This window comes from Microtus oregoni, unplaced genomic scaffold (genome assembly GCF_018167655.1).
Source record: "Microtus oregoni isolate MIOR12 unplaced genomic scaffold, Mior012 000047F_ref0000412, whole genome shotgun sequence".
In the NCBI taxonomy this organism is placed as follows: Eukaryota; Metazoa; Chordata; class Mammalia; order Rodentia; family Cricetidae; genus Microtus; species Microtus oregoni.
This window is the reverse complement of record NW_024543221.1, coordinates 18,954,193-18,977,487: the sequence shown is the minus strand read 5'-3', so window position 1 is coordinate 18,977,487 and position 23,295 is coordinate 18,954,193. Positions and strand designations below refer to the sequence as shown.

The 23,295-nt window shown below is 37.8% G+C and overlaps 1 protein-coding gene and 1 long non-coding RNA gene across 3 annotated transcripts in view; one reads left to right on the top strand and one right to left on the bottom strand.

Annotated features, from left to right (window-relative positions):
- LOC121435806 overlaps positions 1-12,437 on the bottom strand; it is a 45,915-nt gene extending 33,478 nt beyond the window's left edge. Inside the window, exons 1-2 of the long non-coding RNA XR_005972616.1 lie at positions 12,411-12,437; positions 11,909-11,950 (exon numbers count right to left, since the gene is read on the bottom strand). This is a non-coding gene — a long non-coding RNA (uncharacterized LOC121435806). The remainder of the gene's footprint in view (positions 1-11,908; positions 11,951-12,410) is intronic.
- A 162-nt stretch (positions 12,438-12,599) lies between these two features.
- Cr1l (complement C3b/C4b receptor 1 like) overlaps positions 12,600-23,295 on the top strand; it is a 30,083-nt gene continuing 19,387 nt past the window's right edge. Inside the window, exons 1-4 of one of the 2 annotated variants that reach the window (XM_041635257.1) lie at positions 12,600-12,934; positions 18,569-18,748; positions 19,373-19,472; positions 22,710-22,795. In XM_041635257.1, coding sequence (XP_041491191.1) covers positions 12,820-12,934; positions 18,569-18,748; positions 19,373-19,472; positions 22,710-22,795 — 481 coding nt within the window. In that variant the 5' untranslated portion in view covers positions 12,600-12,819. The remainder of the gene's footprint in view (positions 12,935-18,568; positions 18,749-19,372; positions 19,473-22,709; positions 22,796-23,295) is intronic. The other variant, XM_041635256.1, reaches the window with a different exon arrangement.

The following is a 23,295-nucleotide window of genomic DNA, read 5'->3' as shown; positions in this document are numbered from 1 at the left end:
ATACAAGGAGCCTACCTAAACATAATAAAGGCAATATATAGCAAACCAACAGCCAACATCAAACTAAATAAAGAGAAACTCCCAGCGATCCCACTGAAATCAGGAACAAGACAAGGTTGTTCAGTCTCTCCAAATCTATTCAATATAGTTTTTGAGGTCTTAGCTAGAGCAATACGACACCAAAAGGAGATCAAGGGGATACAAATCAGAAAAGAAGAAATCAAACTCTCACTATTTGCTAATGATATGAAAGTTTACATAAGTGATCCCAAAAATTCTACCAAAAAACTTTTACAACTCATAAACACTTTCAGCAATGTAGCAGGATACAACATTAATTCAAAAAAAAAAATCAGTAGCTCTCCTGTACACAGATGATAAAAGGGCTGGGGAAGAAATCAGGGAAGCATCACCCTTAACAATAGCCACAAATAGCATAAAATATCTCAGAGTAACTCTAACCAAACAAGTTGAAGATTTGTATGACAATAACTCTAAATCTTTGAAGAGAGAAATTGAAGAAGACACCAGAAAATGGAAAGATCTCCCATGTTCTTGGGTAGGTAGAATTAACATAGTAAAAATGGCAATATAACCAAAAGTAATCTATAGTTTCAATGCAATGTCTATCAAAATACCAACAAAATTTCTCACAGACCTTGAAAGAATGGTACTCAACTTCATATGGAAAAGCAAAAAACCCAGTAGAGCCAAAACAATCCTGTACTGATGTGGGAGTGTCATATATCAATCTGTTGATTTCATTGGCTAAGTAATAAACAAACTGCTTGGGCTCATAGCTTAGAACATAGGTGGGTGGAGTAAACAGAACAGGATACTGGGAGGAAGAGGAAGTGAGCTCAGAGACTCACATATCACAATCCCAGAGTGTAACATGTGGTCTTGCTTGTCAGGGTTTCTGTCCTGCCCAGTTCCTGCAGCCATTTAGCCCCAAAGAAAATTACACAGAGAGTCTACATAAGTTACAAACTGAATGGCCCATTAGCTCACGCTTCATATTAGTTGTTATAATGTATATTAACCCATTATTTTTATCTATGTTAGTTAGCCACATGGCTCAGTACCTTTGTCAGCGAGGAAGGTCACATCCTTCTTCTTCCGTGGTCTGGGCAGGACTGTGGAAAGATCTTTCTTCTTCCCATAATACTTCTGTTCTCATTGCCCCACCTCTACTTCCTGTCTGATTTTCCCACCTAAACTTCCTGCCTGGCTACTGGCCGATCAGTGTTTATTTAAAATGCAATTGACAGAATACAGACAATTTTCCTACACCACCAGATAACCTAGACAACAATGAGGACCCAAAGACATTCATAGATCTAATCTACATGAGAAGTAGAAAAAGACAAGATCTCCTGAGTAAATTGGGAGCATGGGCATCTTGGGAGAGGGTTGAAGGGGATGGGAGAGGTAGTGGGCAGAGAAAAATGTAGATCTCAATAAAAATAAAAAATTACATGGAGGGATGGAAAGACGGCTTAGCAGTTAATAACACTTGATGATCTTCCAGAAGATCTGAGTTTGATTCCCAGAATTGGCATGTCAACTCACAACTGTCTATAACTTCAGTCCAGGGAATTAGACCATCTCTTCTGGAGGCTATGGCACTAGGCACACACAAGGTACACAGACATACATGTATGGCAAAATAGTCCGGCACAGAAAATAAACTAATTAAAAAGAGAAAAAACCTACAGGAACTGAAGACTAGCTTTATTTCCTGAGGAATCTGTTCTATCTCCTATTCTTTTTTCCCTTGCTGGCTTCACTCTCTGGAAAGCACTCTCTAAACATTGACAAAATATTTGCTGACAATACCAAACCTACAACTTTAGCATTCTAGTACAAATTACTATTGTGGTAAATAATGCCTTCAAAAATTCTATTTTACCACCATAGTATAACATGCATGCAAACCAACCAGTGAGAAGAGAGCAGGGAAATGAGCAGATGGTAAAACTTCATTGTCTTCCCAGCTTTAGAGCCTTGGATAGGAGTAATCTACCTCAGTGCTTCTTAGATGGGGTAGGTTTTCTAGAGTCATTATGGTGGTTAAAACTGGAAGAGGGAAATACACTTTTGGTAACTAGTGGGTAGGGGCTAAAGCTGAAGCTAAGCACACTATAATTCACATAAAGTCATCTATAATGAAATTGTAAATTGATTAATAAACAGGAAGAGCATCAAAGAGAATTACAAATGTTACCAAAAATGAGGGAATGTTGCAAGGGGAAAGGGCCCACTTGTTTGTCCCAGCCGGCTGGCTAGCTTACACCCAAAATAACCACACAGAAACTGTATTAATTAAAACACTGCTTGGCCATTAGCCCTAACTTCTTATTTGCTAACTCTTACATATTAGTTTAACCCATCTCCATTAATCTGTGTATCACCACATGGCAGTGGCTTACCTAAGATTCTAACCCACGTCATCGGATCCATGGTTTCTCCTCTGACTCTGCTTTCTTCCCAGCATTCTGTTCTGTCTTCCCCACCTACCTATGTTCTGACCTATCAGGCCAAGCAGTTTTCTTTATTAATTAACCAATGAAAGCAACAGATAAATAGAAGAACCACCTACATCACCCCTGGACACAGCAGGCACCAACCATGTGACACCCATTCCCACTACAATGCACATTCAGGCTTCTGCTACTGCTAATCCTCCACATGTACACATGGGAAACAGAAGCTCACGGCCTGCTATGTCATCCAGGCACCCTCCTGCCAGGCTCAACCACACTCTTGTCTCTGGTCATGACCCTGCTGCCCACACACCCAGTGCCCAGGCTGCCTGCCAACAACTGCTGCTATAAACAAACTGTAAAGTCAGAAGATTTGGTAAGACACCTGGGAAGTCCAAAGAAAAGTCTTTCCCTCAGTAAGAACAGGAAATCTCACCATGGAGGGAATTAGGACTCTATATAGTACCAAAATGGATGGTTTGAAAATGGAAAAAAATAAATGAAGGGTTAACTGACTTGGCTGAGATTGGCATAATGTCAGTTATAATTACTGTCAATTTGGTAATTCATATTTTATCCTAAAAAGGAGGTTGATAACTATGCCAAGTATGAAAAATTGTCTTATAAGCTTTAGAAAGTCTTACTATTGATAAGATACAAAGCTTAGAAAGTCCTACTCATGAAAATAAGAAAAATATTCAGACACAGACAGAGGAATCTAGATCACAATCTGCTGCACCACTACATGAAGAAACTGAAGGGTAGCAGCCCAAGATTATTAGAAAACCGACTTTAGTTTATCCAGTTACTATACAAGAATGACCAGCAGATGATCGGCAATCCTAGGGTTATGCAGAAGTTAAACAGAATCCTATAAGAAATGCTAGATTTGAGGAGATTTAAGAAAGCAGTAGTTCATATGGTATATATTCACCTTATATGAAACAGATGTTAAATTTATAGGCAACTCAGAATAGAATTATTTCCCAAGATTGAAAAGATTTGGCTTCAGCCAATATTGGTAGCTGGTCCTCAGTTACAATAGTGAAGGTGGTGGAGAGAGGAAACTAGGATTATAGAGTCATGAAATAGGGCTAGAGTATTGGTATTTCCCAAGACCAGTTTCTTGGTCAAGATCAATATGGTGATTTGCAAGAACAGTTTGAATTTGATGATGACACCTTGGCCCTATGTCTATATCTAGAGAAGCTTTGAATGCTTGGGACAAGGTTGCAGAATCAGGAAAGAGATCTTAGTCATTGACTTAAAGGACTGCTTTTTTTTTTAATTATACCTTTACAAAAACAGGATAGAAAAAAATTTTCCTTCTTATAAAACAAAACAAATAAAAAAAAAAAAACAGTGCCCCTTACAGTAATTCTCAACCTCTTAGAAGATGTCAGTGGAGGATCTTTTCTCAAGGCAAGTTAAACAGCCCCACCTTGTGTCAATATTTTGTACAACAGCCATTAGAAGATAATTTGTAGTTTCCCCAATCTACAATTTAAATTTATATGTATACTTATATATATTATATATATATTATATATATGTATACTTATATATTATATAGTTATAATATATAATATGGATGACATATTACTATCTGATTCAGATGCAGATACCTTAGAAAAATGTATAATGAAGTAAAGAGAATTTTGCTTTGTTGGGGATTACAAATTGCTTCTGAATACAAATTTTGAAGAGAAAGTGTCCCAAGAAAAAGTATAAATTGGCCTAATGATATAGCACACCTCCGACAGAAAAGAATTTCATAAATCTTCCCAAATGTTTGTTTCTGTTGCTTTCTACAGACATATAAAGCAAATAGTCTTTTTGTGGTCCCAATTCCATTAAAAATTAAAACTGGCTTTGAGTGTGATTCTCTTTTCCCTAAACTCAAACATGCTTCTTAAAGAATCCAAAATCTCTGTCTCATGTCAGAAGAGTTACCTGGCATGGGATAGAAGAAAAAATAAAACTAAACAAATAGTCTATTGCACTAATCTCATAATCCTTTGGTTTCCATTTGATTCTTTAAAATTTTTTCTTAAAGCAAAAATATTATCTCAAAATTTATATTATTATTATATACATAAGCTTTCTGCCATGATATTGGTTATCATAATAAAGTACTCATTAATTCTAGAAATAAGCTTCATCTAGCTTCCTGTACATGTGTTTGGGTTTGAGTCTAAAGCAGGTAACTAGGAAGTAAGCATGTGTATTTAACAGACTGTGGTCCTTTAACCTCTCAGAGATTGGATGCATATTAAATTTGAAGTGTTTAAGATTTCATTAGTGAATTATGACCATTCCTGGCACTAACATTTGAGGTCTTGAAGAAGATTATGTGGCCCTGCAAGAGCAAATCCACCTGGACTTTGATAATGCCAGTAAACTGACAAACACCACCCAATGATCAGCTTGGACTACAAACTGCTCATGACAACTTAAAAAGCAGTGAGCTAAGATGGTCCAGCCTCAAAGATGACTCCATTCAGGACTTCAGACAAGCTCTACATTTTCCTAGCACATTGAAACTTGACAGAGCAAGGGCTCCCATGACTTGACCATTTCAATTTTCTCGGGGTCCCCTAAAGATGCTGTCACCCCCAGATAACAGGAAGTAATTTTAAGAACATGATGCCCTGGGACTGAACGAGCATGTGATCAAACCAGGTTCTCTGAATGTGGCTGACAAGGAGGGTGGACTGAGAAAGCAATGATAATGACACCGGGTTTTGATTTTACTACATGTACTGGCTTTATAGGAGCCTAGTCTGTTTGGATGCACACCTTCCTAGACCTGGATGGAGGTGGGAGGGCCTTGGACTTCCCACAGGGCAGGGCACCCTGACTTCTCTTAGGACTGGAGAAAAGGGGGAGAGGGAGGGGGCAGTGGGAGGGAAATGGAAGGATGGGAGGAGGTGGAAATTTTTAATAAATAAATTTTTTAAAAAAAAGAAAAAAAGAACATGATGCCCACATTCCCAAAAGATGGAGTGGGTAGGATTTGATCATTCAGCAGCTTAAGGATGCTTGTCACCATTTAGGGGAGTTGGTTCTAAGTTGTTACTGGTCATGGTCAGGGAAAAAAACTAAGCAAAGAAGAGCAGATTCAGGGATATTTTTCTGAAAAGAAAACGGAGGGAAACAGAAATAGTAGGATAAAAGGGTACATTATTAAATCTACTTTTAAACTAAAAAGCAACCACTAGTCTCAAATATTTTACATTGGTATGGATTTTTGTATATTAATAAAATTTAAGGTTATTTTTGTTATAACATACTGTATATATGTTTCTACTCTTGTTTAAGGTATTTTTATACTGATACATGTTGAAGGTTATTTTTGCTAGAACGTATTGTATATATCTTTCTTTTCTAATTTAAGGTTATACCTATGCAGCTCATTTAGAAATGTAAAGTTCTAGTCCTTGAAATTTGTCATTACAAACTATTTAAGATAATTAAGAAATGCAGATTAGTAGTTAGTTATTTATAACAAACTTGTAATCATGTTAGGTATGTTTTCAAGGTCAAACAGATATGTTTTAGATAGATGGGTGACCTTTGAACACTTCAGAGATCTACAGAATATGGCATTTAAGGTGTTTTAATAACAATGGCTTTTCATGACAGTAACCCATGTCTGCTCCAGCAGCACTGATCTATTCCAGAGATGATGGATACTGAAGAACTTACATATGGAGCTTACTCTCAGTGTGGCAAAGTCAGTCACTTGGCAAGAAACTGCCCTGTTCTCACCTGCTGACTGCGCTGTCCAAATTAGACAAGCAGGACAGAAAGGAAGGTAACTGTCAAACTTTGCCAAGAAAGTTAGGACAGCCCTTTGAAGTTCCAGCTTCACAGAAAAGCCTGTCAGATATTCTAGGCCTGTAGGCCAAAGATTGGTGCTCCAATGTTGCAGGGGAAACTTAGGTGACTGTCTAGGTAGTCAGCTGTATCTGTCATTTCTATAGTTTTGGAAGTTGTCTGCTCTGCACTTCCAGTTTACTCAGGTAATATTATATCCCTCTTGGGTCTCTGATGGCAGTTGGAAGACTAGATATTTACACTCTTTTCTTTTTTATTGTTTTTGTTGAGCTATATATTTTTCTCTGCTCCTCTCCCTTCCTCCCCCATTCCTTTCTACCCTCTCCAATGATCCTCATACTCCAAATTTACTCAGGAGATCTTGTCTTTTTCTACTTCCCATGTAGATTACTAGATCTATGTATGTCTCTCTTAGGGTCCTCATTGTTGTCTAGGTTCTCTGGGATTGTGATTTGTTGGCTGGTTTTCTTTGCTTTATATTTAAAAACCACTTATGAGTGAGTACATGTGACAATTGTCTTTCTGTATCTGGGTACCTCACTCAAAATGATGTTTTCTAGCTCTATCCATTTGCCTACAAAATTCAAGATTTTTTTTTATTTATTTTTTGTTGATTGCTGGACTTTGGTGGTCAACCTAAAGAGGAGGAAGTAGCCAAATAAGGGAATCGTTTTAGGAATGTTACTTTTTTTTTTTTTGCAAGGCAGAAGGGATGGGGCAGAAAGACAAGGCTTGCCAGTGCCAGGCTCATATGGGCTAGCGTTGCTTCTAAATGGCTTACTGGGTAGGAGTTCTTGCTGCTCTTTCCAGAGTGTCAGTGGCCATGTCAGAGGAGCTGCAGTCAGCAATGGCGCTTACGGAATATAACCCACCTGATAACAAAGCTAAGATGGGTTCATCCTGGAGAGGCAAAGCCCTGGGAGTATTTTTTTAGAACGCTCCTTGCTTCTGCTGTGCTTCCTCTTGCTCGTTGCTGTCTTGTTCCTGCTGTATTTGGCATGGTGTGATTACTATGTGAAAGGATCCCACTTTATCTAGTATAATGTGATTGTTTTATGGGAAAATCCCACTCCTCACTGGGCAATTTACTTACAGATCATAATGAAGATGATTTTTATAAGAGCTATAATACTTATTTGAATCAATGATTTAATTGAACTTTCTGAGTCAGCCTAAGATACAAAGGGTCAAGAAAGTAAAGATGTTTAGGGAAATGGTTTAGGTTATTCTGCCACTTGCTCCAATAAGAGATACAAAAAGGCTAAAGTAACTAGCAGTCACCTTCCCCTCTATTAGATGTGAGGTCTACAGTGGATAGAAAATAAAAGCAAGAAGGTTTATGTATTATAGACCCATGGATTCTGCCTGTAAAAAACTGGCTTTTGATCAAAGAAAACAATTATGTCCCTGCACCAAGGTTAGCCTGAGTTCCTTGGTCAAGTAGCTTCCATAATTAATCACAGGCTTTGGTATGCAGCTTGAAAAAACAAAATTGTGAAAGGAAATTAAACGACCCTATTGTGTGTAAAGCAAAATAGATGACTAGCTGACCACATGTCTAAACTTTTTGTAGAGTAGAAATAAGATAGGAATCTGCTACACTGAAACTGCAAACAACTGCCTGCCAGTTCAAAAGGAAATGGCTGAAATATACTTTGCTTGCTTAAAAGTTTGTTAATTATGGCAGTGCAAGTATTTAATTGCAACACTCAGAAGGCAAAAGCCTGTGGATCTATGTGAGTTCAAGGCCAGCCTGATTTACAGAAAAATGCCCAGACAGCCATGATTGTTACACAGAGAAACTCTGCCTCAAAAAATCAAAAATAAAAAAAAAATGTTAGTCAATAATAAAGGAGTCATTGCTTTGAGGTGAAGATGTTATGGTGGGGAAATTAATACAAAGGAAAGTATTTAAGTACTTGTGGGCTTCTAAGAAAAACATGTAACTTGTGATCTTAATATGATTTCTTCCTGCATAAAAATTTTAATTTGCTTTTGTAAAATACACAACTTGTGGTTATAAGGTAATTTCCTTTTTATATAGAGGCTTTTGTCTTGGATGGTTTAAAAGGAATAAGAAAAAATAATGTATGTAACAAACAGCAGAATAAAATAAGGAATTAAGCTTTGTACCTCAGATAATATACCTGTGTGTGTGTTTGTGTGTGTGTGTCTAGCCCTCAGTGACTCCACACCTCCTCTCCAGTTTCTTCAGCCAAGAGTTGGAGCTTTCAGCACCAGAGGATTATGTTTCATCCCAACACCCACCTTATGCTTACAACTGTCTGTAACTCCAATGGCAGGAGATCTGAATCCTTCCTTTGGCCCCTGTGGGCACGGAAGACAAGTGATGCACAGACAAACATGCATACAGGCAAAAAAAAAAAAACCACCCATACACATAATAGTAAACAAATAAAAAATGGAAAGATGAGGAAATAAAAGAAAAGAAAAAAGGAGAAGAAAGATGAAGTTATTTGATGATGGAAGTCATAAAATAATCCCATACCAGTTCAGAATTATGAATAATAAAAGGGTTATTTATTTAAGGGGAAAACTTACAAATCACTCTCTTAGATAATAGTCATCTACATGAACGGGAACGGAGTCTAGCAGCCGGAAGCAGGAGCCAGAAGCAAAACAGTGGGCACATGCTTTACAACTGCTTTTAGAGTATCAGAGCCCATGCCCAAGTGGGCTGGTTTAAAGGCTATATTGGCTGAAGGAATGGAATGTGCTCCCGCAACACCTCCCCCTTTTGTTTAAATAAGAGGCTTCCAAACCCTATACAAAACTATATACACTAGGAACAGATATCAAGTATAATTAGAATTACAACCAACATAAACAATATTAAGCAAAGAACATATGCTAAATGTTTTAATAAGCATTCTATCCTATGGAGTCTAAGTCTTGTATAGCAAATGGCTTGGCTAGATTATAAGAGGGTGGTAACTATGACTATCTAATCTCCAATCCCATCAAAGGCCTGAGATGGGAGATAATATTACTTGAGCAGGCAGGAAGTACAATCAAGCAGCTTCCAAAGCGAGCAATATATGACAGAGACAATTAGCTTCCTAAGCAATCACCTAAAGTCTCTCATTTGCAATGTTGAAGCAACCAACTTTGGCTAAGGCCTAGAATAACTGACAGACCATTCTCAGAGACAAAAAATTTTTCATAACCGTCTTACCCTGTCTTGGTAAGATTTGACAGTTTTTTTCCTTGTGTCCTGCTTATCCATTTTTGGGTACCATGTACTTTGTCAGCGGTTGAAATATGGGTAGTTCCTTGCCCAAAGGCCAATGGTGCCAAGAAGAAAACAAACTCTGAGTGGAGTGTCTTCAGAGCTCAACCTTCTCATGTTGATTGGTACTGTCAGGAGCAATCATGTCTCATGTTCTGTTGCGGGGAGGCCACTTGTTGGTCCCAGCCACCCAAAACCAAAATAACCACACAGAAACTGTTAATTAAATCACTGCTTGGCCCATTAGCTCTAGCTTCTTATTGGCCAACTCTTGTATCTTAATTTAACCCATTTCTATTAATCTGTATATCACCACGAGGTCATGGCCTACCAGCAAAGCTTCAGCACGTCTATCTCTGGCTGTGGATCCATGGCATCTCTCTGACTCTGCCCTTCTTTCTCCCAGAATTCAGCCCAGTTCTCCCTGCCTACCTAAGTTCTGCCCTATTAACAGGACAAGGCAGTTTCTTTATTCATTAATAGTAATCACAGCACACAGAGGGGCTCCCACATCAGTTATCCTTTTCTGTGTGTCAGAAGTCAGTGACTTACAAAGCAACATAACGATATTCTGCAAAAGACTACAGTAGGGGATGGAAATTTTAGAAAGAAAGGCACAATCTCATAAAAGTGATAATTATTCCACCTAACTCTTTAGCATGGCTTAAGATGAGCCTATGTTCCTAGAGGTGGTCTTCTGGCCCGGTGGTTGATTTTGCCCAAGTGGACTATTAGGTATCTATTCAGGCCAGGTATTTTTTCTTGACATAAAAAAGTTATCCTTTAATGGACTTTTATTGTTACCCTAACACAAAGATTTAAATGAAATGAGTTGTCATTATAGTAAGACTAGTCACCATCAATTCTTTTTTTTTCCTGTAGTAACATTTAGTTTTATAGTAATGGAGGCAAAATACTAGAGTATTGAATTTTATGTTGTTTTGTCCAAAAAATACTGTAAGTGAAAGTAGTATGCAAAATGGTGATCATTACAATGGAGCACAAATCTAACCTAGCAAGAGACCAGTTGTGGCAGGTCTATGGACTTGTACACATTGTGAGATAGAGATTGTGAGAGTCAAGACACTGGAGGTGAACTAGAAAGGTGTGATTTGTGGTTAAAGGGGATAGTTGAGCTTATGAAGAGGATACAGTTCTAGTGACACTTCCAAGATACTATATGGGCATTGGTGGCATAGTAGAGTGGAGGATAAGATCATAGACAAAAAAGAAATTATGAGGCCAAGTATGTACAAAAAAAAAAAACTATGACCTTTTAAGTCCGTGAGTGCTAAGATAAGAGGAACATTGGTGGAAGTGATTATCAGCCAGGAGCTAAACCCATCAAGGACTGAAGGAAGAGAGTGGGTGCTAAGAAGTAAGCCTACACCCATGTGGGAATGATATACTCTGATAGCGTTCGGCGTAAGAAAGTTGAGGAACTGAATCCACCTAACTGTAATATAACTTCTTCCATATTCTTTTGAGAATAACTCAATTTTTAAATGACTCCTACAGTACTAAACTCAAAGCGCTGCCAGGACTGGTTCCATCTGAAAGCCCCAGAGGAGAATCTGTTTATTTCTTCTACCTTATAAAGGCTGCTGGCATTTGCTCTCTGGAGGCAGCAACTCTGGTCTCTGTTTTTACTTTCTTCCTCTCTGATCTAGTATCATCTTCTTAAAAGGATCCTTGGGATTATGAAGTCAGAGTTACCTCCCCATTTCAACATTCTTGATTTAGTTTAATCAGCGAAGTCTTTCCTACCAAATAAAGTACCACAAGTTCTGAAAACAGAATGTGGACGTTTTTGTTTACATGGTCTATTTCTCTCTTGGAATCTTTGAATTCTTAATTCTGTTCCCTAAACTTGGCCCTCTATATTTGTTATTTCAATAAGTACTACCATCCATCTCTAAGTAGGGGGCTATTTCTTCATTCATTCATTCTTTCTTTCTTTCTTCCTTCCTTCTTTCTTTTTTCTTTCTTTCTATCTATCTTTTCCTCTTCATCATTATTAAGAAAGGAACTAAATCCAGTGCAAATACTGTTGATTCCATTTCTGGGATCTTATTAATTGTTCACCTGTCTTCGGATCTCACTTGGATTGATGACAAGATCCCCTAGCTGGTCTCCCCTATTCATTACTGCAATGACCTAATCTAGGCTGAATAACATTGATGTTATATTTGTGAGCAAAAACTTCTGAAAAGAAACTGCATCTGCCTGTGAAAGCAAACTCCTGAAAGGTATCTGTGTCTGCAGAGACTGGCTGATTAGAATTTCAGAACTATGGAGAGATTGCAATATTGCAGGGCCACAGGCTAATTACCTTATTTTGTTCCGGGCCTCTGAAACAGCCATTCCTTGCCTCCTGCGTCAGAACAAACATCTTGAAACATCAGATTAAACAAAACAAACAAACAAAAATTCCAAAGCAAGCAAACAATAATCTTTTAGAATCTATTAATTTAGCAGAAAACTAGCTTCTACCAATGCAAAAGCCAAGAGTGCCATCAGATAGCAGCTTGAGCCGACAGAAAATCTTACCCCACATTAATATATCTGCTTCTCTGATGTACCCACCAATGTATTTTAAACTTGATTTAAGACTTTCGCTGCTCTGTAAAACCCTAAAACCTTTGTGGAATTGCTTCCACATTGGGACATGGAATTTGCAGTAACCTAAATCATTGTTCCAGGGTTATGGTCACGCAAAATGACTCCAGAATAAACTCTTATTCCTTTTAAGATGAGAGCTGTTGCGTTAACATATTTATAAAATTTATGTCTGATTGACTCACAGCTTTAATTTTTGTTTCCGTGGCACTTACATCTGAATTCATCACACAGGACCTGAGACTGAGGGCTCTCCATTTAAAAGACAGTTGCAGGTTAGCGTTAGGCTCTACCCTTGCGGATTTCAAGGCGGGTTATATGCAAACCGAGTTCCCATAATGCCTTGCTTTCTTTGGAACTGAAAGTACTTAAAATTAGAAAACATCCTGGAACTGTCTTGCTGGGTTTTGATCATGTGTCTCTGTCCCTGAAGCGATCTCCCAGGAGGTATTCCATAGTTCCATAGAAGGCCCACGAATGAGAATAAACAAGACCCCGCCCAACAACGGGAAGCGGTGTTGAATAGCTTTTTTTCCCCCCGGAACTCAGCGTCATTTCCCGCACCCTGGGCGTGGTTGCCTTCTCTCTGCCGTTCTACTGGGCTTGATACCGGTGTTGACGAAAATGAAGGCTTCTCGGAGCTCAGAGCGTCCGGGCCCCGTGAGGCGCCTTGTAGCTTTCTGCCGCGGCGGAGCGAAGCTGGCCATCCTGCTGCTGTTCCTTCCGCCATCAGTTTTGGGTGAGCCGCAGGGAGGTGCGGGGAGGCACCGACGCGCGGTGCACCGGCACCCGCGGTAAATGGGCGCAGCACAGACCCCAGCGCTGGTGTGAGTGTGGCGCTCTCAGCCCAGATAGTGTGCAGTCGGTAGGTCTCCCACCGGCTTGTCTGTACTGAGTGTAGCAGTTGTAGTGAAAGGAGGCGGTGTGGAGGTTGGGGAAGTCATGAAAGTCTGGGAGACTCAATTTCTAATCCTAGAATTTAGTTGTAAGGAAAGTTAATTTGCCTGTGTGTTTCCTCATCTGTGAATCTGAGATATTAAGGTATTTCGTGATGTTGTATTTAATTGGTGTTGTCTAGTGTCTAATCCATGTTCTACTGCTTAATTTGCTTCTGTCCTGGAGCCCTTATTTATGCATTTCTCTTAAGGCCTAGACAAACAGGTCTAGGGACTGATTATCTCTCGCCCCAAATCCTCTTCAACTCAGTTGAGTTCCTACTTTAAGGAAGATCCTCCCACTTCCACCCTAGGTTAGGGTTTGAAGAACAGGAAGACCCAAGTTGCAATGAAATATTTGCAAGTAAAAGGGACTATAGAATTTGCATATTACACTTTAGTGATGGTTAAGGGCAAAATAGAGTGCCCTTTTTACCCACTGTGGAAATTCTAAGTACCCTTTCTACGTCTTCAATAAGAATTTTCTCAGAGAAAGACTTCCTTGAAGACTTTTTGCATTGTTTAGACTCATTGACAGTTGAAATGACAGTCTTACGTGTTTTTGTTCAACTCGGGGTTTAAGCTTTTCCTCTAGACCGATTACATATATTAATTGAACCTTTTTTCCTGAGAGCAGAAAAAATAAAAACAAAATTTCTGCAAAAAATTGTGTTTAAATATTTATCTCCCTAGGTACACATAGTAACTGGTCAGGTGACAATATATGATAAAATTTAAATTTTTAGAAACGAAGTATACCAAGAATGTTGGGAATCTTCTATCAGTGCTTAGTGATCTTTGTGGCTTTGTCATCATCTGGCTGAAATGGAGCTACAGTTTTGCCATAGTTATTAAGATACTGTTACAACCTCAGGCATTATCATGTGCAAAGAAAATTTACCAAGGTTATCACAGTATCCTTCAAATGTGACTCAGGCTATGGAGTACTTTAGAGAGTTGAAATGAAGAGACTACTACTAGAATGCTTCCATTGGCCACAGCACTTTGTGATTTAAAAAAAAAAAAAATGTGGTGGAAAGCTTCCCCTCTACTCATAGAGAAACTGGTTCTGGGTTTCCAGTCTCTGCTACTTACAGCTGAGGACCTTGGATCCAGCAAATCAATTAACAAATGTCCACATGTGTGCCTCTGACAGCATTATCCAAATGTATGAAGCAAAAATGGGCAGACCTGTAAACAGCAATAAATGAATCTACTCTTAGAGTTGGAAGCTTCAGTAACCCTCTACCAGAACTAGACAGATGTAGCAGGCAGAAAAACAGTAAGGACATAGCAGAACTCAGCAACGCACAACAGTGGAATATACCTTCTTCCCAGGCTCATACAGACCATTCACTAAAGTAAACCACAATCAGGGCCATAAAAGGTACAGTAGTTAAGTGTTACTAGAATACTGTTGGAGTTGGTGGACTCTGGCATGCCCTAAGATACCCTTGTAGGATCATCATTTCTGTTAACTGCTGCATGAAGAAGCCAAAGAAGGGGAGTTAGAGTTTGTTTCCTGTGCTTCATAATGCATCTCAGTTTCCATGTTCTCAGATGTGTGATTTATAGTTTATATTATCTAACGATAGACAACATAACCTTCTTACATGTCCTGCACTGAGAAACACTCACTAAAGGTGATTATAGTGAGAGTAATTCCAGAAAACAAGGTGGCTGCACTGACAACCCTTTATTGCCTGAGGACACACACATGTCTAAGTTGTATGTGAAAGACACTCAGAGGAAGAAGTGCTGATCATATAAAAACAAATAGCAACAACAAAAATCTAGAAAGTATCAACAATACTAGTTGAAATACAGCCGTATATACACTCCTGTTAACAAAATCTGTGATAATATTTTGTCACTTAAGTGTTAACTAATGATATTAGATCACTGTGTCTAGTAAAGTATTTAAAATGCTTATTCCAAGCCAGGCAACAGTGGCACACATCTTTATTCTCAGCATTCAAAGGCTGAGGTAAGTGGATATATCTCTGAGTTTGAGGCCAGCCTGGACTACAGAGTGTTTTTCAGCACAGCCAGGACTACACAGAGAAACCTCTTGAAAATAATAATAAAATAAAAATAATAGCAAGAATAAAAAATAGTAAAAATAATAAGATCTTATTTCATTTGTATAGCATTCCTTTAAATATTTATGCAGACCATATTTATAATTCTATTTTTTAAATTTTGTGCTCTCTATTTTAGCTAATAAAGTTGCTTAAGCAATCTTTTCAGAATCTCTCCACTAAAGGGTAAAGCATGTAGAATAGGAGCAGAGTATAGAGTGTAGCTCAGGTTGACAGCTCATATTTCAGCAGTCATGGAAGTGGTCATGAGTTCACAGTTGTGATGGCTCAGGATGAATCAATCAGTGCCTTAAATGGAACATTTGAAAGTCGGTTACATCTTCCAGGACAAAAAAAGCATAGTAAGATAACAATGCACAGGCATGCGAACAGCTAAAAGTATGCAGACTCACTATACTGTATATTGTTAGCAAGAAGTCATGAAAGTTGTCTTGTGCTGTTTACTGGCAGATAAGGAACTGCTGTTGGAAAATGACTCAGCAGTGCACGCACTGGCTTTGTGGGAGCCTCGGCAGTTTGGATGCTCAACTTACTAGATCTGGATGGAGGTGGGGGTTCCTTGGACTTCCCACAGGACAGGGAACCCTGATTGCTTTTCGGGCTGAGGAGCGGGGGGGACTTAATTGGGGGGGGGGGGCGGGAATGGGAGGCGGTGGCGGGGAAGAGACAGAAATCTTTAATAAATAAATAAATAAATAAATAAAAATTTCTATCATGTACCTAGGCATTTTACTCCCAGGTTTTTACTTAAGAGAAATAAAAATCTGTGTCCAACAGAGACAGCTACATTAGTTTTTGTAGCTGGGTGGTGTTTTGTTTTGTTGTTTTTAGATTTTATTTATTTTTATTTTATCTTTGTTAGTGTGTATTAGTATTTGCTTACATGTATGTCAGATCACAATATGCATATAGTACCTACAGAGGCCAGAAGAAGGCAACGGGTTTCCTTAAACTGGAGTCACATAAGGTTGTGAGCTGCCATGTGGGTGCTGGAAATTAAACCTGGGTCTTCTGGAAGATGAGAAAGAGCTCTTAACTGCTGAACCTTCTCTCCACCTCCATCATCCTGCACAATTGGTAATAGCCAATAAGTAGAAACAACCAAAAATGTCCTTCAGTTAAATTATGGCATATTTATTTATCTAACTGAATATTTCTCAGCAATGAAATACATATACCCTGGGTAAATCTCAAAGTAATTACTTTGAAAAACTAGACCAAAGAGAAAACAAAGACTGATATTTGTATGAAAATTTCTTTTAACTGGATGCTGCACTTGGGATTGATTCCCTTGTTGGGACTAATGGGGGAGACAGTTATCAACATTGTATTCATCCTACTTGTCAGCTAGAGAAAAGGTGAAGACATGATATTTGAAATCACAGAAACTTTCACTCAATGGTTTTGTTGCTGTTCTTTCTCTTTTCTCCATGTTTATCACAGTGGTTTTCACAGGAATTGTATTTTTCACTTAGTAGGGTTTTTGTTTTGTTTTGTTTTTGCTGTTATACAGTATTTTCAAAGTGGTAATAACTTTGAAACTTAGAAATATATGAACTCTAATCAAAACTCTGCAAATGAGGGCTTCTTGGGACGTAGTCTGGGTGGATTCTTGATGGTACTTATTTTACAGTATATTATTTATTTGCTTATGGCAACAAAATACATCTACTGCTTATAATTGGGTGCTAAGCTCTGGGCCTGGTATTTATCTATAGGAACAAAGGTTATTTGGTCTCTTACCTTCACATTGTCTATCTCTGATAGCTATTGAAAGAAATCCTATCAAATGTATACTTATATTTAAAATAAAAATTATAATAATAAAATATTATTGATATAATAGGGGAAAAGATAATGGGTAAAGTAAGAACAGGTAGTTTAAGTTTGATGTTTCTCAGGTCTGGAAAGTGGTATGTTAGCTGAGACCCGGAAAAAGACCGGAAGCTGGAGAGAAATGAAAGATTCCACATAGAATGTTTCAGAGATAGAGGATGAATGCATGTCTGGAGGAAACGGATGTGGAAAGTAGTAGTCTGGTAGGAAGTCAGGTTGAGCGTGATGAAACATACATGTGAAAACACAGAACAGGACACCATAGTTCAGTGGAGTGTGGGGACAGCCACAGCCATTCTAATATTGGAGGAAAATTAGGAACGTGAGCTTTTTTGGAGTTACCAAAGTTCCACATATGCAAAACAAGATGCAGTCAGTTTAAAAATTAACTAGAAATACATTGTTAAAAGTTTTTTGTATGCCTCAATCTACCCCCTTAAAATTTGAATTAATTAATTGAGAGTTTTGGTAGGAAATGAAGTCATAGCAAAAATGTAATATTTCCATTTCCAAAGTTAAAATGATTTTTTTCCAACAGATAATTATTGATTACTTGTTATTTGACCCTAACTGTCAGTTAATTTAATTTTGCTAAGCCTTAAAGGAAGATAACCGAGTCTAGAAGTTAAATAAAAACATGTATTGGAAAATACATTCACAAAATGAAACACAGTTACAGTGATCATGGGCCAGGAGAGCTGGCTGGTTGACTGAGACTGAGAGGAAGGATGCAAGGCGTGAGTCTGATTTGGTACAGGAGAGAAGGAAATGTGAGGATGGGATGGATGAAATCTAAGCACAGGTACTCTCTGGTTGAAATTTGAAACTATGTTGGAGTTTCCCTTCAGCTAAAGACTGTTTATCCTACCTACATTATGTTAATATGTTATATGTGAATTAAGCTACATACACATTGCTTTTAAAAAAAGAGAAAAAAAGAGCAGAGGTATCCATAACTCCAATTCCAGACGATCCAACATTATCTTCTGATTTGCAAAGGCACTGCATGCATGGGGTGCACATATATGCATTTAAGCACAAGAGTCACAGAATAAAATCAATAAATCTTAAAAAAATTATTAAAGCAGAGGCATTTTTAAAGCAGAGGCTCACTTATAGATGCTAACTAAAATTATTTTAAAAACTTAACTGTAAAAATACCCATTAAAGGTACTGGAGACATAGCTTAGTGGTTAAGGGCACTGCCTATTCTTCCAAAGGTCCTGAGGTCAATTCCCAGTAACCACACAGTGGTGCACAACCATCTGTAATGCGATCTGGTGCCTTCTTTTGGCCTGCAGGCACGCATGCAGACAGAACACTGTGAACATAATAAATACATAAATCTTTAAAAAGAATATTAAAAGAATCATTCCCTTTACCACTATTAGAGTATTCTTTTTCTTCTTTGATCACATCTATAAAGTATATTGGAGAGAAAGAAAAGGTGAATAAAAGTTCCTCCAGTAAGTGTAATGTTGCTGTGGTCTCATTCTCCAGGCCAGTGCAAAGCCCCATCATGGTTTCCATTTGCCAACCGTATAACTCAAACTAATGAATCCGAGTTTCCCATTGGAACATCTTTGATGTATGAATGTCGCCCAGGATATATCAAGAGGCAGTTCTCCATCGTATGTGAACAAAACTCAGACTGGACAAGTGCTGAAAATAAGTGTATACGTGAGTATCTGGAAGATGACAGAAAATAGATACTTTGTGGCAAATAGTAGAGTCTGTTTCAAGTTTGTCTTGATTTTAAAATTATGACACATCATTAATAATATTATCTAAGGTATATATAGTACATTGACTCATTCTTGTAAGTCATATCTTTACTCTGTGCTTCTGTCTTCTCAATTGTTGATAAATTTAATAATAATGACCATCACAGAGCATGATTGATGAAAAATACCCTCAGGATATTTCACTTAGTGTATCCAACTTTGCACAAGTTTCACTAAGTAATTAGTGATTCCAAAGCAAATAAATGTATATTTAATAACTAAGAGATGAAAAAAAATCCCAGACTTTGAGGCCTGTGAATTGGAACACATAAAAGAATGCCTTGGTAATAAATGAAGTATTTATGTTTTTGGATGTCACCATGTGAAAATAAGAAAGAACTTGGATGGGAGTTCTTTTGGGAAGAAGTGTCTGGTGAGTTTCCTCAAAGTAGCAAAAATCTGTGAAATGTTACAATTTTGTATGCTCTGTATACAGTAAGTTACAGTCAGGTTAGAACTTCATAAACTAAGAAAAGTTCAGTTTACTTTACTTTGTTCAAAAATTGTTTCTTTCTCACAGGTAAATCATGTGCAAATCCTAAAGATCCTCAGAATGGCATAGTAAATATAATCACAGACATTCAGTTTGGATCCAGTATTACTTATACTTGTAATACAGGGTGAGTTGGCAACAACAGCTCTTCATCAAGACTTCTGGAACAGCAATACTACCTTCTATCCAGGACTCAGGAAAGACATCTAATTTGTTACTTCCTGATTTGAGTTTTGGTTGTGTTTTGATTTGTTTGTGCTAAAGGTTGAACTCAAGGCTTTAAACATGCTACACAAGTGCTCTACAGCACGTCCACACCATCAGGATGTTGCCTAGCCTTAAAAGGCTTGAATATAAGTGTTTGATTCTTGATTGAAATATACAAAAATATCACATGACTAGGTGAGAAAGATAGGTTATCCCTGCTGAATAATCAAGACAGCACACGTTAGTCAGCTTTCCATTACTATAACAAAATAATTGAGATAGTTCAAAGGAAGAAAGGTATGCTTTAATTCATAGTTATAGAAATCTCAGTTCAGTTCATGTTCACTTAACTCTCTTGCTTAGATCTAAGGTGGCATGGTCCCTTACAGCAGGGACATTGTAAACCTTTCACCTCATAGTTGCCATGAAGAAAATAAAGGCTTTGAGGCTAAGATCTTAGTATCTTCTCGAGAGGCATATAGCTGGTGAGCTAACTTTGTCCCTTAAGGCCCACCTCTTAAAGATTCTACAACAGCTGGGATCATAGCCTGTGAGGCTAAGCCTTTAAACTATGAGCCTTTGGGGATATTCCTAACTATGGCAACATACATAGGAAGTAAAACACTCACTGGGTTGGTATGGTGCAGACTAAACACACAGTTTTTGCATTGATAAATCCTGAACCAAACTGTGAAAAAGAAGTTGAAGAAACTGTAATGGCTGTGAGTTAGCATTGCAGGTACATGTTCGAGAGCAAAACCATATAGTTCAATGTAGCTGAAGAGGCAAAACATAAATTCTTAGATAAATTCCATTTACTTACTACAACCTTCCAACAAAGAAGCTTTAGGACCTAATGTTTTCACCACTGAATTCTAATTTATGAGGCCAGTACTATGCTAATACCAAAGCCAGACATGACAACAGAAGGAAATTACTGGACAATATCCTTAATAAGCATGTTATAAATATTGTCTACAAATTACTAGCAGACAGAATTTATAAATGCATACACTGGGGCTGATGAGGTGAAGCTTCAACATCCATGTAAAAAGCCAGCCATGGCTCCATGTGCCTGTAATCCCAGCACTGGGAGAATGGCAGATCCTAAGAGCGTGGTGGCCAGACAGCCTAGCCAAAAGAGTGAGTTTTCAGCCCAGTGAGAAATTTTTTTCTCAAGGCAGTGGACTAAGAGTGATAGAGGAAGATGCCTGGCATCTTGCTCTGAGTTCCTTATGCACACATACGAGCACACTGTGTAGCACAATTAATAAAAATCCAGAGACAGAAATTGGAGTTCAACTTGAAGGTCAGAAAAGCAAAACAATCAGTCACTGACTCTTACCGCTACCTTAGTCTAAAATGGTGATTCTGCCTCCAGGAATCTCAGAATGAGACTGTAAGTGAGGCATGCACCACTATCGCCCAGTTTCTGTGGCAAACTAGTGTGGCTACTGGTGTTAAAGGTGTGTGCCACGACTGTCTCGTTTGTGAGGCTGATCTGTGTGGCTGTTTTACTCTCTGAACTTCGGCAGGCTTTGTTTACACAAATGAAATATCACCTCAGCACTGTCACACAGACCCCATGTACACTCATACAACATACCCACCGTCTACATCATGATGAAGTGGGATTTATCCCTGTAATGAAAACTTGACAATGTACAAATAAAACGTGATATATCGCACTGACAGAATGAGGTGTAAAAACATAGCCACTACTAGAAGAAAAGACATTTGAAATTCAAATTTTCCGTTGTTAGAAAAGCTCTTTAAAAGTTATTCATAAAAGGATTAGAGATTCTGCATATATTTTCCACATATGACAAACCTACAACTAACATTGTTCTCAGTGGTGAAAGACAGTCTTTGCTTTAAGATTAGGAGCACAAAAGCATTTTTATCATTCTCAAAGGAAAGCTTTCCCTGTCCTATCTCTATGGATCTCCCTGATTTTGGACTTCCTTGAATATCCATCAGTAGGTAAGTGGTTAAGTGAGTGGTGGTACATCCATGCTGTGAACTCTAACTTATAACAGAAAGGATTGCTTGATAAACCTCCAGTTATTATGCTGAGTAGAAAGTTAATCATATATGGTTACATTCTATATGATTCTTTATATAACTTTTATAAATTATATAATTATAGAAGTAGTAACCAGCAATAAGAATATGCTAGGAAAATTGGGAATAGGAAGATGAAAAGTGAGTGCCACAGTAACTAGACAGAACAAGAGATCTTGTGTCAATTTTAGTTCTTTCTGTGGTAGAAAATACACAAGCTTACATGTAAAATTGTATCCTCTTTTCCACTGGTTGCTGGTGGCACATGACTTTTCCCCAGCATTTGGATCTCTGAGTTTAAGGCCAGCCTGGACTACAGAGTGAGTTCCAGGACAGTCAAAAAGAAACGCAGAGAAATCCTGTCTCAAACAAACAAAAAGGAAAGAGGAAAGAAAGAAAGAAAGAAAGAAAGAAAGAAAGAAAGAAAGCAAAAAAAAAAACTTTCTTTCACAGAGGAAAAGGAGCAAGTGAAATTTAAAACACAATCCTTTACAGTTGCACTTCCCAAAATGACTTGTTTTTTAAATAAATCTAACATAGTAGTTATAAGAATTAAGTTGCTGTGAAATAAGTGTCATGACTTGTTTTAATTTTATGACGTACTAGACAATTACAGCATATTAATTAAGTATTCCTGACTTTAATCTGTTTTTGTTCAACTTCGGTCAGATTTGAGTTCTAGGTTCTACATTAATGAATCTTGCTGATAAGGCATACCCTTATGCAGGCATTCACATTACTGTTTTCAAGGTATAAATTAATTCTTTCATATTAGTATTATATACATATACACATGACATTTCTTTTGCCCTCAAGAAGCTTGTAATGTCTTTAAAATAAGATTTATAGGAAACAATTATACTTTATTGCAGATTGCATGATAACATAATAAAAAGAAAAATGTCAATTAGTTAGGAAGGCATTAAGAAGAAAATCAAAAAGTCCAAAGAAGGATGTAAGATTTCAGAACTCATGGTCTTTGACAAGAAAAGAAAAAAATGTCCTGAAGCTTTCAAGGTAGTAATCTCTGGGAAGCAGCAATTTAGCAGGCAGTTACTTATGAATTAATTAACTTTCTTTGTTCTGTGTATAGATACCGCCTCATTGGTTCCTCTACAGCTATGTGCATAATCTCAGATAACGGTCTCGTTTGGGATAATGAAGCACCTATTTGTGACAGTAAGTTGAAATTTTTATTTCTATCACCTTTACTTATATACTTTAAATTTTCTCTGGAATTATACAATTTTTGCAGATCTAAGATTGAACCCAGGGCCTTATGCCTGTTAGGAAATACTCTATCACAGATGTAAACCTAAAACCCTACAAGGGATTTTAAAAATTGTTATTAAAATTCCTCTTGTATAATCTGTTTTTCAAGAAAATGAAGATGTTCTGGCTAGTTTTGTCTCAACTTGACATAAGCTAGAGTCATATTGAAAATAAGAATTCTTGGTTGAGAAATTTCTCCGTAAGCCTGTAAGGCATTTCTTATTTAGTGATCTCTGTGGGAGAACCTAGTCCATTGTGGGTAGTGTCAGTCCTGGGCTCGTGGTCCTGGGTTCTATAAAAAAGCTGGCTGAGCAAGCCATGAGGAACGTGAGCTTCCATGGCCTCTGCATCAGCTTGTGCCTTCAGGTTTCTTCCTGATTAGAGTTCCTGCCTTAGCTTCTCTCAGT